This window comes from Nicotiana tabacum, chromosome 10 (genome assembly GCF_000715075.1).
Source record: "Nicotiana tabacum cultivar K326 chromosome 10, ASM71507v2, whole genome shotgun sequence".
NCBI classification, from domain to species: Eukaryota; Viridiplantae; Streptophyta; class Magnoliopsida; order Solanales; family Solanaceae; genus Nicotiana; species Nicotiana tabacum.
In genome coordinates this window covers 20,985,457-21,000,281 of record NC_134089.1, presented here as the reverse complement: position 1 = coordinate 21,000,281, position 14,825 = coordinate 20,985,457, and the positions used below count along the sequence as shown (strand labels likewise).

The following is a 14,825-nucleotide window of genomic DNA, read 5'->3' as shown; positions in this document are numbered from 1 at the left end:
AATTTCTACGTATTATATTTTCTACTTATTATTATTTTTCTATTGAGAATATGGTTGACCAAGGTCAAGCTAGTGGTTTCGACATGGCTGTTTTGTGTCACAAAAATCAAATCTAAGGGTAATTTCGTCATTTAAGTACTTTAATATAATTTACGTGTCTCTTATAGGTGGAATTGAACGGACGCCTCATCTCTCTGTGTCTCTTTTCTCCACCATAACCAAATCAATCCACCGTTAGCAAAGCAAAGCAGACACAAGAAATAGCAGCAAAGAAACGATCCACCATAACCAAATCATAGCAGAGACAAAGATCAATTCAAAATCAGGTAAAAATTCCCTTCTGACGTTCAAATTTGAATTTGATTCAAAGTCATTTTACTCAATTATTGCTCTGTTACAGCTTTACTCCATAGTTTCTTTGTCTCTCTGGCAATTAGCTTTTATCTGATTTTTGGATTTCTCCATTCTCTTTGGTTTTGGCATTTGTTGTACCTGTGAATTGGTGTTAAGGTTTCTTCTCTCTTTTTCTTCCTTCGTTTTATCAATTTCTTGGTTTTTGCATTTTTTCTCTTTGTGTTTTTGGCCTCTGCTGTACTATGATGAGTGCTTTCCTTCCTTCTCTTTCTTCCTTTCTTTGTTTTATCCAATTACTGGTGATGGCATTTTGATATATAAGCCAACCAATGTGACTCCGTGGATAACTGTACATTAACCTATCATGATAGTAATTTTGTTTGCTTTAGACTTCTTGCTGAAGATTTGAATTTCAAAAATGAAGGATTTTGTCTTCCGTTATTGTTTGGTTATTTGGTGTAGAATAAATCGCGCATAAATTAAGCAAACAAATGCTTGATTTTCCTGAATGTACATTGCTGGTGAGTTCATTCAGGCCGTTCGAGCTCTTGATATGAGCCTTATCGTGAGAGGAATGATACTCAGAGATGAGTTGAACCTCACAATCCAAAAGGTGGAACAAAGCACAGGAATGCTTTCGTAGCTTCTTCGGGTAATGAAGGAGAAAAAGGTGAATCCGAGATTAAATTTGTTTCTCAAGAAATTAACGTGGCGTGAGGTTTGTCACTAGCAATCTACTTTTGCTCGGTTCGCTCGTGATCGATATACAAAGTTACGTTCTTCGTTAGACTATATAAAAAAACTTAAAAGGAAAAATGTGATTTTGATAATATGTTTTTTTAATCAAGTCCATTTTTTCAAAGTGCATTGCTTTGTGCTCTATTCACTACTCTGTATATATGTTTTCTTATTTGTAAGGATATGAGAATCCTTTTTTTCATTTGGATTTATCAGAATCCTTTTAGTGAAATTCTTGTATGAATTTGTTGTGTGTCTGTGTCTGTATTTTCTTCTTTTGTGATGTATGCTATCATTAGGAACTGATAGATTAGATCTCGAAATTGGCTCATACTATCATATGTTTTAAATGTGGAATAAGATTAAATTAAAATACAAGGCAGAAGGAGCAGTTCTCAGCGAAGCCATGGATCACTGGCATGCCAAGCGTAAAAGACCTGGAAAACCTTCTCTTTTATATAGAAAACTGATATGCCCGAAGGCTTTTTTCCCTGCAACATTGAATAGAGGAGGTCGATCTATCAGAATAGATCATAATACAGTTATGGGTTATACTAGAACAAGATTGATCTTTATTAAAAAATATGACATAATTGATTGCTTATATGGTTCACTATCTAAATAACATATGATTCTTGATGTAACTTATGATCAAAAAAGGAATCAAAGATTTCTTGGTTTCGTCATTTATCCATTGGAATCTCTACTATAGCAATATCGCGAAACATCCTTACTCATCTTGACATCACTTAATGGAACTTGCTTATAATTTTTTATGCTAAAAGAGATACTAGCAAAAATATTTTCTCATCTAAAAAGAGATAAGATTGTTTCATATTGATTTGTTTAGATTTTGCTGTGCAGTAGATTGATAAATTATGTTTTGATGCAGGATATTGATGGAAAAGATGTTCCATTTAGCACATTTAAGGGAGAGGTTCGTTTAATTGTCAATGTTGCTTCCAGATGGTACTCTCTCCTCTATTTGTGACTGCATGCTTAAGGTTCAGGATAACTTTACTATTATTTAGTGCTCTGACCAGAGAAACTAATTGTGGGATTCAGTGGGTTGACGACATAAAATTACACAGAGCTCTCTCATTTGTATGAGAAGTATAAAAATCAAGGTGTGCTACATGCTCTAGGATTAAAATCAGTATACCTTCTTTTCTCTCTCTCACCCTTTTTTGGGTTAACATTTTTTTTATGGGTCCATTGAATATGTTGAATCCATGTGGACATCTGGATTGTATCTGGGAACTTGGCACATTTCACTCTCCATGAAATGAGAGTACTTCTCCCGAACGTATTTAATTTTTAGTGTTACTTTTCATTCCCCATAAAATACTTAATCTATAATAGTCAATAGATACAATACAGGGAAGAAAAGTAATATTTTATTTTACTCTTATTAAAATTTAAAAGTCTAAGTCAGTAGTACTAACATTTGCGCAATAACTAAATGAAATTTGAAAGGCATAATTATAAGCCAAGATTTACTCTCTCTATGGTCTTTTGTGCGATCAACCAGATGTTGCTTTGATAGCTATTGGACTTGCACTAAAGTGCTCTTCTTGATTGTGTTTTCAAGGTGGCATTGAGTATTCTCTTATTGGTTTTCTTTCTCTCTTCCTTTTTGCCTCATACCCATTTCAAATCTTCAAGATTGTGAGTATTTCTTAGCTCTAAGAATGAGGTAAGGGTAGTGCAAAAACTTAGTTTTTTTTTTCTTTGTTATTTTCTTCAAGAAAGCTTTTTACTCTTATATTGCTCTAGATATATCTATGATTCAGGAGCCATTGTGAGATTGAAAGCTTTTGGCTTGATTAGACCACTTAATGGTTTGCAAAATCAGTACTTAAAGCCCAATATAGTTGGCGCGCAGGTAAAGTCGTAATTTTGATAAATATGTAAGGCTAAACTAATATAATTAGCAGTTTTCTTTCAGAGCATCTCTGGTAGCTATCTCTGGTAGCTATCTATTTGAATGAGCCTACACATAGATGGGATGTATCTCACGCTGTCCAAAAATACCCAGATTTAATACAACAACAACAACGACCCAGTAAACTCCCACTAAGTGGGGTCTGGGGAGGGTAGTATGTACGCAGACCTTACCCTACCCCGATAGGGCAGAGAGGCTATTTCCGATAGACCCTCGGCTCAGGAAGATGGAAATAAAACAAGAAAAGACAATTCATCAGTATTGTCAACATAACCATAGAAATAATGACAGCATCCTAAAAATCATAAAATAGATGACATGCAATAACAATAACCCTCAACTAAGGTCTAGAGCTATGGAAAACAGTAAGGTTAGTGTGATCTCTACATTAACCACAAATACCTAGATTTAATAAACTATTGAAATTATAGAAGTATGTAAGTTATATACTTAGAGAATGTTCTGATAGAACATTTTGGATATGCTTTGTTCTCTCAAATTACTAAGTCTGATCTTTCCAATTTATATTTGTTGAGATTCATGAGAGTGCTTCCTCTCTATGCATTTGTATGTGTCCTATTTTTTTCAACTTTTAGCAACTTCACTTCAGCAGATGTGTATTGTCTTGCTTCTTTGTTTATAGGTGTTTTTGTCAAAAAAATGCTACGAAAAAGGCCAAGAAGATATTAAACACACATCATTGGTAGTCAATATTTATATAGCTATTCCATATATAATGTAAAGACTATCATTTTAAGCATCTACTAATGTGATGTTGTATGTAAAGAATGTATATTTTGAGCCAAAATGTAAATAATATCGGCAGTTAGCATGCAGGGTTGCGTCTGATTTGATACTAACTTCCATGCATCAATTTTATTATATACAATTTTATATCAAAATAAAGTTAGAAAAAAATAGTTTAAAATATAATAATATTGGGCTCGTGCTAGCACGGGCAACCCGACCTAGTATATTAGAAGAACTTGAGTTTCCATGTGCCTGCTTAGCTGTCTTTTTCATTTTTTGTTCAAGGGCAGTTTGGACCTTTAACAACATCTGCTTTAATCCCAAAATTGGACCTCCACCGCATCAGTTCTTCTGTGGTTTTTGTCTTGTGTGTAATTTGAGCTTAACCCAAAGCACGAACAGACTCTTGCAATTCATTCTTTCTTACTTTCCCTTTCCTTCATCTCTCTGTGCTCTATTGCTTCTTGGCCAGACTAAGGTAATTTGACTTTTCGCTAATCCTTATGAGTTGTTGCTGATTTCAATGACACGAATCCTCTTCCAATTTTTCCTCCTAATATTTAACGCTTTCGCTTCTGGTTTTTCATTCAAATTTCTCCATTTTGAATCCAGCTTCTCTGTGGCATGTGCTGTATGTGTATGTCTATGACCTTTTTTCAGTTTTTCCTTTGTTTGGTAATGGGACTTTGGTAGGTATTTGTTAGTTTTTTATTTTTCCTGTTTTTTGGATTTCTTTCTTGCTGGATTTTATATATGCATTCAGTAGTTGTATCTTATTTGATGTTTGAAAATAGCTACATAGATGCATATTTGTGATATACTGTTATTTCTGGTGTTAGTTGTATAAGATTGTTTTGAGAGTAAATGGGTTCTTTGAGGATGAACTTATTTGTAAAATTGTGATTCGAGAGTAAATGGGTTCTTTAAGGATGAACTTAGCAATTACTGATATTAGAATCTTTCTGCTTATTGAGTTGTTCATCTTCTTTTGTGTATTCCACATGTGAATGTAATTATTGTCCTACAGTAGTAATGGAACATAAAATATTTTTGGTGCAGTCAAGGCGTTTGATGATATGACTGAAACAAGTGAATTTTTTTTATCCTTTTCTGTTACTATAGGTATTCTACAATATACGCATCCATCATCCACTAAGCCTATGGTATTTATGAGAGCAAGAAAAAAAATGTATAAATCGGTGAAATTTCTTTACTAAAAGAGCTAGACTTGAAACTAGAGTAATTAACTTAGCATCAAATTTGTCCGGAGCTTTATATATTTTGAACAGGGGTGATTATGTGATTTCACATGTACGCAATATGTTACAGATGAAAAGTGACTAACATCAAATATGAAATCACATGTAAAATTTCCCTTTCTCTAATTTTGTGTCACCTATTCACTGTTTTGGCAGATATTTGCAGAATTTCAAGTACCATTTCCACAGGTTCCAACTCGAGATTGCTACTTCGTAAGATATTGTAAACGAAGTGTTGATGGAACAAGAAATGCCAATTGGTTACTCAAAGGTAAAACCTTCTATATATTCATACAACCCATATGTAGCTTGGACTTATAAGCCTGATATTTAAGTGGATAATGGTAAAGAAATGGGCTCGTTATCTACCAAATTTTGAACCATGAACCATCTAGCTTTCAAAGATTTCTCAGTTATAAAATAAAAGAATGTTGCTACCAAGTTTGTCCATATTTAAATTCTGAGATTATGAATTCGAATTCTTATTAGTCAACATTTTACCAACCTCTAGGTCACCTGGATTGAGCATGTAGAGGCAGATGATACAGCAATTTATAACATTTACAAGCCTCTTTTAAATTCTGGCCTTGCATTCGGGGCAAAGCGTTGGATTGCTACTTTGGATAGACAATGTGAATGGCTAGCAAGTGCGATGGCCACAAATTTACCCGACGATAACATGACTAATATGAGTAGGTACAATAACACACTTTTTGAATGATGTGAAAAACAAAATTTAGTTCTTGAATTTAAATTCCTGAATTGACGTTCTTATCTTTTTTATTCATTTTCCTATACAGTATTAGGAGGTCCAGAGGGAAGAAAGAGTGTGTTGAAGCTAGCAGAGAGAATGATAATTAGCTATTGTTCTGGAGTTAGTGCTACAACAGCTCATCAATGGACAACTCTCTCAGGAAGTGTGGTTCAGAAAATGATGTTCGAATCATGTTTAGGAAAAGCATTAATGTTCCAGGCAGACCTCCTAGCATTGTCATGTGCGCTGCTACTTCCTTCTGGCTCCTGATTTCTTCGAAAACAGTGTTTGATTTTCTCCATGATGAAAACACTAGGACTGAGGTACGCTTTGTATATAGTCATTTTCGTTTAGTTTTTGAATATCTAAATTTTGTTTCCTCTTCTTTTATGAAACTACTCCTTCAGTTTCAATTTATATGACATATTTCGCTTAGTAAGAGTCAAATTGTGTGAAGTTTGACTAGCATTTTAAAATATATTTTATTATCATATTGACATGAGAAAAATTACAACTTATAGTACTTTTCATGTAGTTTTTGAATATCTAAATTTTAATTTTAAAATACTAAGTTAAACTAATTTAATTTAGCTTCAATATTTAGTCAGATAGACTCTCGATAAGCGAAATATATCATCTAAATTGAAACAGAGATAACATTCTACAAGAATTAAAAGGATCGAAGCATTACACAAGTATCCTTTATCTCAGGGGCAAATGTAGTGTTCAAGCTACGGGTTCAATTGAGCACATAACTTTCGACACGGAGTAAAAATTTATATATAAAAATTCATTAAAATTGAAGAATAGTAGATATGAATCCATAACTTTAAAACTATAATTGGTTTAATGCTAAAAAAACCTTGAAAGTTGAACCCATAAGATTTAAATCATGGATCCACCTCTGCTTTATCTTGCATCTAATTTTTTGTTGGATATCTTAAATATTTTTTTTACTTGAAGCATTAAAGCCTAACTGTTGTACTTCTACCTTCCTAATTACAGTGGGATATACTATCCAATGGAGGTGTTATTCAGAGATTGGTTCATATTGCTAATGGCAGGGAAACAGGCAACTCTGTCTCCATATTGAGAGTGAATATAAGCAAATATAATCTTCACTTTTACTTTCTTTTCCCATATTATGATTCATGGGAAAATTGGGTCGTGACAAATTAATAATTAATCACTATATGGATTAACTAATTAGCGCGCATTCCAATATTTGGTTGTTAATATGCAGAGTAGTGCAATCTCAAGCAAAAACAACATGCAGATATTACAAGAGAGCAGTACTGATGTGAAGACAAGGTCGTCGTTTTTAATCATGTCATAGATCTCAGTGGTGTTTTATTACTGCTACACGGGGAGACTTTTGAAGGCTAAAGCTCTATATGGTTCTAGCATACATAGATATATGTCTAGCGAGAGGATAATAGAGATCAACTCACACAACCCTATCATGAATGAGATCAAGCAATTCTACCATTCATGGACTGAATGGTTATCCTTACTGATGTAGACAACAAAATAAGTTAGTTACGAAGAAAAGCTATGATATGTCTATTGGGGATTTTTCCTGATGCTGCTTGTGACTACTTTTCTCAATTTAGCTTTCAGCTTTAATTGTCCTACACCTATATGAATAGAATTATATGACTCTAAAAGTTGGCGGAGTTTTGATGAGGATCTAGAGATGCTGATGTTGTTCCTTTAACTTTTGCTCTCGCGTAAGCACACCTGGAAGTGACTCAACGTTTGAGATAATGTATCTTTGTGCCTTTTCAAAAAATAATGTAACTTTGTCAAAATAACAGTAAGGTTAATTCTTTGGGAAGAAGTAAAAAGAGAATATCAGGAGGAAAAAAATACAGAATCAATTGATGTGTCTATTAGTTGGTAAGTATAAACTCTCGCTTTAGATCTGAGAGATCAGCAGGAACTGGCCAAGGCCGATATTTTCCAACCTTAATGCTTACTTTTTGTCATCGACTCAGGTAGGATTTGTTTCCTTTTGCTTCGTATCTATAGCTGTGCTTAAATCACCAGAGATTTAGGTTAGATTATTGTTCGCATGCATTGGAATGTTTAAGCTGCATTGTTCACGGGCCATAAAAATCTAGTATTATAGAAGAGAAAGACTCTCGACATGGGTGCTTAAAAGTCAATAAATTCTAAATTAGGGCCTTACAGACATTTCTCATTAGCTAAATGTGTGTCCTTTCATTAGAAGCTGCAGTTTGATATTTACCCATTAACTACTTACGTGTCCTCTTGTTAGAATCATGCCTCTCCACTTTCCCTAAAGCCTACAATTTCATTTTTCCATTTTTGTTTCTATTTTCCTCTCATGGTCGATCAGTTTCTGCTTTCTTCGCCTATAGATAAATCTATCGCTTATCAAGTAGCTGGTATCTCTCTCTCTCCGTCCCACTGTGCTTTTGCCTTTTGCAATTGAATTTGTCGTTGTTTTTATTTCTTAAACCTAAAGTTTCACTGATTTCATATCAATTTAAATTCAGTTTCTTTTATGCACAATTGGTTGACTTGGTTAAGTTGTGTCGATTTTCTCAATTTTGTTAACGGGGTACTTAATGGGTTTATGAAAAATGTTAATGGGTTTAACATCGAGATTTTAAAATTTATATTTTGCAGACTTACTGGGAGAAAAAAGTATGAAATGAAGGGGAAATCTACAAAGTAGTGCAAATATTAGCATGTGCATTCAGATTTGGTTCCTTCAAAACCTGATGTTGATATGGAACGGTGCTTTTCTGATGTTATGCTAAACAAAAAAAGCTATTCATGTAAGTTGTTACTATATCTTATAGTGTGCTCTCAGGATGTATGAGAGCAGATTTTAATTCACTATTAGTTGTATCTGTTATGATTATTTGACAACAAATACATGCCTCATATGTATCCTCAATTACATTATATGCATTTAGACATGTCATAATTAGTAAGATATTTGTAGATGATAATTTTGTTTTTAATGATAGATTTGAATTGAGAAAGAAAAAGCAGGGAAAGGGAAAAATTATAGAACAAATATCAGACAATTCTCATGGAACGAGTTTTCTAAGTTTTGTATTTTGACATAACAAGTTAAGAGGCTAGAAATAGTTGCAATATATTTATGGATTTGTCAAGCATTTATATAACAATAAACCCCGTATAATCCTACGAGTGGGGTCTGGGGAGGGTAGTGTATATACAGATCTTACCCCTACCTTGAGAAGATAGAGATGTTGTTTCCAGTACAGCCTCCGTATTTTGACATAACAAGTTAAGAGGCTAGAAATAGTTGCAATATATTTATGGATTTGTCAAGCATTTATATAACAATAAACCCCGTATAATCCTACGAGTGGGGTCTGGGGAGGGTAGTGTATATACAGATCTTACCCCTACCTTGAGAAGATAGAGATGTTGTTTCCAGTACAGCCTCCTCATTTATTTTATCAAAAGAAGAGAAAAAAACTAATCGATGCAGAATCTTTTACTAGGTTCAATCAAAAAGAATTTGAGTGGTTTATCTAATTCATTCCTCTAACTAAAATCATTGATTGTTTGGATACATGGAGCGGAGAGGTTCCATTTAAATATATGTTTCTTTTCAGCCTTTACTTTCATCTTTACCTGCTAATTATGATTTTCTGCTTGATTATTTCACTTTCTATTTGATAACATCTCTTTTGCCTTAAAAAATCTTCTGTTTTATGCATTTGAATGGGCATTTATGCATCTTCTCTCACAGAAAAAGTGCAAGTAGGATACTACTTTACCTTTCAGGTGACATCTTGAGATGTTAATTAAAGATTGCAGTGGAAAGAAAGAAGGTCAATCAGACATGCATTTTGGTTAGCTAGAGGATTGTCCCATGTACGTAAACATATCTGTTCTTGAGTGTTTGAATCTTTAATGTAACAAGCGTAACCTCAAGTGTGTGTTAAATCGAGTGGTAAAAGTGTGTTTTTAAACTATAAGCATGCTGAGTATTGGACTTCCTTGGTTTTCTGTATTCTATCAGTACTTTTTTTATTTTGTAATTTCATGGCTGATGTATGCTAAATCAAAGGCTACAACTCCTGTAGGTGCTAAATCAGAGGCTAAGATGCAACAAGTCTTAATTTAGAATTTTTTTATTTATGGAATTGTTTGCAGCTCAAATTTTATCATTCGATGCACTGTAAGATGATAAAATTCCAAATCATCACTTGCAACCACGTCATTCTACTCTGTTTAACTTAATTTGTATACCAAGTTGGCCATGTGGCCTAGGCTTTGCAAAGTATGCAGCTCCAAGTATTTTCTTACATATTGTAGTTGGACATGTAGATATGGTGAATCCATTTTAGATGCAAATGTGAGCTCCCTAAGAATTGTTAGGACGAATGGAAAGACTGCATTAAACACAACTGCCAAGTATTTGCTTACATATTGTAAAAGCACTAAAGGAGCAACATCCAGATACAATATCCATAAAAAACATCTAACTGCACTTCATATGACTATTGGGCAAGATACTTCTTTGGTCGAGGAGGAAATACTGAATAGTGACGACTCAGTATTGATTGAGCGCTACACGAAGGGCAACACAGTCTTGCATATAGCCACAGTCTTGCATATAGCCACTCAGTATAAAACGTTTCTTAAGCTTATGGCATGATTCTTACTATTCTGAATACATCAAAAGATCTACATTTATTTCCGGATGACAAAGTTAAATCTCATATTCTATAGCACTTATGTTCCTGAACTGTGCATTATTTTCATTCATAAAGGTTGGGTCCTTGAGCTTCCAATGTGATCTATCAGTGTCTATAAATCCATGTCGTTGCTTGTGTGTCTATATAGTTGCAGTTCCATGTTGCTTTTCCCGTCTCCTAATGGGTATATATAGAAAATCGATTTTTCATTCTTATGAGTAAGTTTTGATATTTTTTGTATGAATTATCCTTTCGTTACACTTATAAGTCATACATTAACCTCTCTTCATTACTACTTTGTTTGTCATACCTACTTCTGTTAAGCCTTTTTACACATGTTTCTTCTCTATTTTGTCGATGTTTACTGAAAATCGTTGTTTAGATTGTTAATGAACTATTGGCATAGAAGTAACGATTGTTGGTAAAGTTGCTTTTGAATTTCTTTTCTTGACTTGGGGTTTTATGATTTTTCGTTATGTCTACTGGTTTATGCCTCTTTATACACTCATTTCAGCTATAACGTCATGATGGTTAGAATTCTTCAATTTTATATAGTAATAGTGAAAAGTTTCAGCGTGGAATTGCTTCTTATCCCCTGTTGCTTTCTGGGGAAGTTGGAAGAGTAAAAAGAACTACTGTTTGGAGGAGGAAAAAAAATTGAACGCATCCTGTTTCTTAAATGTTTAAGTTATCAAATTTCCTAGGTGTACATCATAATGTAGTGAATGACCTTACTTGAACAGGACGAACAAAGAAACATTTGGTTCATTTTGGAAAAATCATGAAAGAACACAACAAATTTATAAGATATGTTGCAGAATATTTTGTGTTTATTTGTATGAATGCATAAGGCCGTATGTTCATTTGGACCATTTAAACTTGTGATTTATGTATTAGTATGTGATTTTATAGTATGGTATAGTCGTTCATGTAATATGTTCTATTTGAGAGAGTCCATACTCTTAGAACCATTATATGGTGTATTATTAACAAGGTTGCTTCCATAGAGAGAAGCAGATTTTAGCTGAAGAGTATTTGGCTTATTTCCACATTCACGTGGATATAGTAGAAACTACTATGGAAGAAAAAATTTGCCAAAAGAGTTTCCTATTTACAGAAATCAATATCAAATATGCTGTGTCTTTATATCTGTTTCATGTATTTATGCAGTGTTGTAATCTTTCTTCTCCTGCTTCATATTTTTCCTAGCTCACAGATTGTTTTTTAATGGTGCATAACGTGCTTTAAAATTAGGATGTCTATGACTTGGTTGGGCTTTATGCTGCTAAAAGGGAAAAAATTTAGAGGAACATCTATAGGAATGGGATGCTATATCATAAATCTGCTCGTATTCGTCCTTGTGAGGTAAGACTCATTTCTATTCCTAACTTTTTTAGTTCGCTTCTGACCAGAGAAGCTAACAAATTAGCGCGATAATGGAGTGTCGTGGTTTATTTGTTGATAGTTGATTGTTTACTTCCAACCACTGAGGTAAATAGTGGTTGAACACTTCCCATGGGTTTTTATCTTTTGCACTTACATGCATTTATGAAGTCTGATATAACCATTTGCATTTGTAATTTTTCTAACTTATATGCCAGAAAAACTAAAAACAGCTCTTTGGCGAAATGCTATAATTTGTTTGAAATTTTGCTGACAACAAACTATAAAGTGATATTGGAGAGTTTTAAGCTACTATCTTAATCTCTTCTAAGTTGGGTTCATTTTTGGTACAATGGTTTCTGCAGTTATCTTAAGTGAAGTCACATTTTCTATAGGATTCTCTGCATTCTCTATGAGAAGGTTTCGACGTGTGTGTTTCTGGGAAAAAAATTCAAAACTGGGGGTATTTTAGTCTTTTTCACTAATTGCCTATTGTGATTTGACGTGTCTTTTTAATCGGGAACTGATTTGCCAAGTTTGAGGTCTTCTCTCATTTTCTCCATTGCTCCCTCCGGATCTCTCTCTATCCCCTTCGCTCTCTCTCTCTTTTTCTCTCGATCATCATCGTTGTGTGCTCTTCCTCAGAAGCTCCTTGCTTATTTCTTCTGATTTGTCTGTTAAATGGGCTACATCAGCAATAGATGATGGGGATCAGGGCTCCCGGCGAGTTCAATCTGTCTGTCTTCTATTTATTTTTTGAATTCCTGTAGTAAGGCCTTTAACCGCCAACACAAAAGTTTTCACTTCCCTTTCGACCTTGCTCTAAAATATTCTAGATCTTGCTTTATCTATGTGTAACCCTTTTCTTGGAGTTCAGTTTTCCCCCTTGTTTTAGGACTCTGCGAGTGCTCAATAGTGGTACCGATGTTTGCAGGGTTTTATGAATTTGCGGGTGTTTGGAGTTTGCACGGCAGAGATTGGGCTGAACTAAGTGGTATTAGGAAACAGTGATGAAAGGATTTTTCTTCCGCTAAGTGTCTCCAGATAAAGAATTGTCTATTCGTTATTTTTTGATAAGCATAAAGACTTGTCTTTTCATTTTTACCCAGTAAATAAACGCACTATCATGTGCTTCATCCAACAAGTGATGTCAAAACAGTAAACCCATAAGAATTAGCTATGGAGAAAATCAAAGAGAACTACTAACTGTAATAAAAAGTGCAGAGAAAGGCCTTGAAATAGAGGGGTAGATAGAATGTCAATGAAGCAAAAGAAAGAAGGTAACTTGGTTGAAGAGTAAAGGGGATCCGGTGCAGGTAAAAGGTTGGTTTAGTTAATAATAACAAACTTGCTTCTCTTACTATTTGTCATATGTTAAGTTGCTTCCAATACCTCTTTATGTATGCTTCGTACATTTCGAAGTGAATCATGTCATTACATGACAAATTGTGTGTGATTAATTTGTTTGAAGAAAAAGGTGATTTATTGAGCTTAGTCTTATAATCTTATATGCACGTGTACTCTGTGATTGCTTGAGCATATCAAAAGGATTGGACTGCTGGAGTATACATGGAATGGTAGAAGCATCATATATGTTTAACAATTATTCTTTCTGGGTAGCTTCTTTATAGTGTAAATATGCTTAGCTTCAACTCATTTGCAGGTGAGGGGTGACATTCTGCAACAGTTTCAAGCATGACAGATATTGTCCGACATTGTTGTTTCTGCTTATGAGTTTGGTTTTGCAATTTGAGTTTAAATTCTAGAGGCTATTGCAGTCATACCCGGTGGGATGCCGTCCAGTATAGACTGAAGAGAAGTTTAGAGTATTGCCATGGCAAATGTCTCTTTTAACCAAGAGTACATAGGAACAACATTTTGATATATTTAGATTCACACTTCCTGTACAATTCTTTGGAGAGTTGTTGCTTTCACATAGATAGAAAACATTTGTACGGTTACCAAGCTATGAAGTGTGTATGTCGAAACCCTCCAACGGTAGTGTGCGTGTATCTTTGGTATAGAACTATGAACTGCTTTCAATACTTACTACTGACAATCAAACTCATTCTCAAGCTCATTAGTCATGACTGGCATCCTATGTCAATATACGGTTGGTCTAAAACACCCCTCCCGAAACAAAATAGTATTTCTAAATCCACTATTTTGCCTATAAAACTCCTATACTGTTTGTATTTTTTAAAGGGAAAATTTCACATAAGAACAACTGGGATCCCTACTTTTCAATTTTATAACCCATATTTTAATTTACAATCAACTAACCCAAAAATAGTAGGTTAAGATTTAACATCCAACTACAATAAGTTCTCAAAATTACTATTTAATTTTTAAAAAAGATTGCTCAAGTTTTAAGTTAATTTTTGAATCAGTAATTGTAACTCAAATATTAGTTCAACAAATCAAATCCATTTGGATGGCGAAAATTAGATTTTTAACAAGCTTAAATATGTGGGTTTAGATTTCGAATTTGATTTTGTGAGAAATTTGGAGTGGGTATTATCTAGAATTGTTAGAAATAGTATAAGGAAGTTGTATATAAAACTTGAAGTCATTTAATGGAGATTTGGACTAGTTTTGAACAAGAATTGCAACTGAAAATTGTGGAAAAAGTTCGTCTACAGACGCTTGTATAAAGGTGTATAAAAATGTATAATAGTGTATAAGATGTGCTTACACACTAATATACACTATTATACAAGGTTATACATAATTATACAAAAAAACTAACTTCGTCTTCTTCCTTGAGTTTTTTCTGAAATTTAACTCAAATCTTGCTCAAATCTACTCCAAATCACTTCAAATTTAAATTTTGAACTTCTTTTGATATTTTCAATCAATTGGAACAACACCCAATCCAAACAACTAACAAACTCAAAAAATCTTATTTTTGAAAGCAAAGCTTTGAATGA

General features: G+C 33.7%; 1 protein-coding gene across 22 annotated transcripts; it reads left to right on the top strand.

Moving 5' to 3' along the window:
* Positions 1-163: 163 nt before the first annotated feature.
* LOC107805768 (homeobox-leucine zipper protein ROC1-like) lies at positions 164-13,970 on the top strand. 22 transcript variants are annotated; one of them, XM_075222663.1, is made up of 11 exons: positions 188-326; positions 1,985-2,061; positions 2,158-2,219; positions 5,203-5,317; positions 5,558-5,738; positions 5,847-6,123; positions 8,456-8,607; positions 9,561-9,685; positions 11,767-11,877; positions 12,830-13,472; positions 13,559-13,970. In XM_075222663.1, the coding sequence occupies exons 4-6, from the start codon at positions 5,285-5,287 to the stop codon at positions 6,068-6,070; spliced, it is 438 nt and encodes a 145-aa protein (XP_075078764.1). In that variant the 5' UTR covers positions 188-326; positions 1,985-2,061; positions 2,158-2,219; positions 5,203-5,284; the 3' UTR covers positions 6,071-6,123; positions 8,456-8,607; positions 9,561-9,685; positions 11,767-11,877; positions 12,830-13,472; positions 13,559-13,970. The 22 variants fall into 22 exon arrangements, with proteins under 22 accessions (XP_075078772.1, XP_075078781.1, XP_075078778.1 ...); XM_075222676.1 differs by having other exon boundaries at positions 5,558-5,742; XM_075222666.1 differs by having other exon boundaries at positions 2,158-2,248.
* The last annotated feature ends 855 nt before the right edge of the window (positions 13,971-14,825 follow it).

Bases quoted from the DNA above. Each gene is read 5' to 3' on its own strand.
- LOC107805768 (XM_075222671.1), top strand. From the start codon at position 5,285: ATGGAACAAGAAATGCCAATTGGTTACTCAAAG. The intron at 5,318-5,557 runs GTAAAACCTTCT...ACCAACCTCTAG, and splicing joins TGCCAATTGGTTACTCAAAG to GTCACCTGGATTGAGCATGT. The intron at 5,739-5,846 runs GTAGGTACAATA...TTTCCTATACAG, and splicing joins CGATAACATGACTAATATGA to TATTAGGAGGTCCAGAGGGA.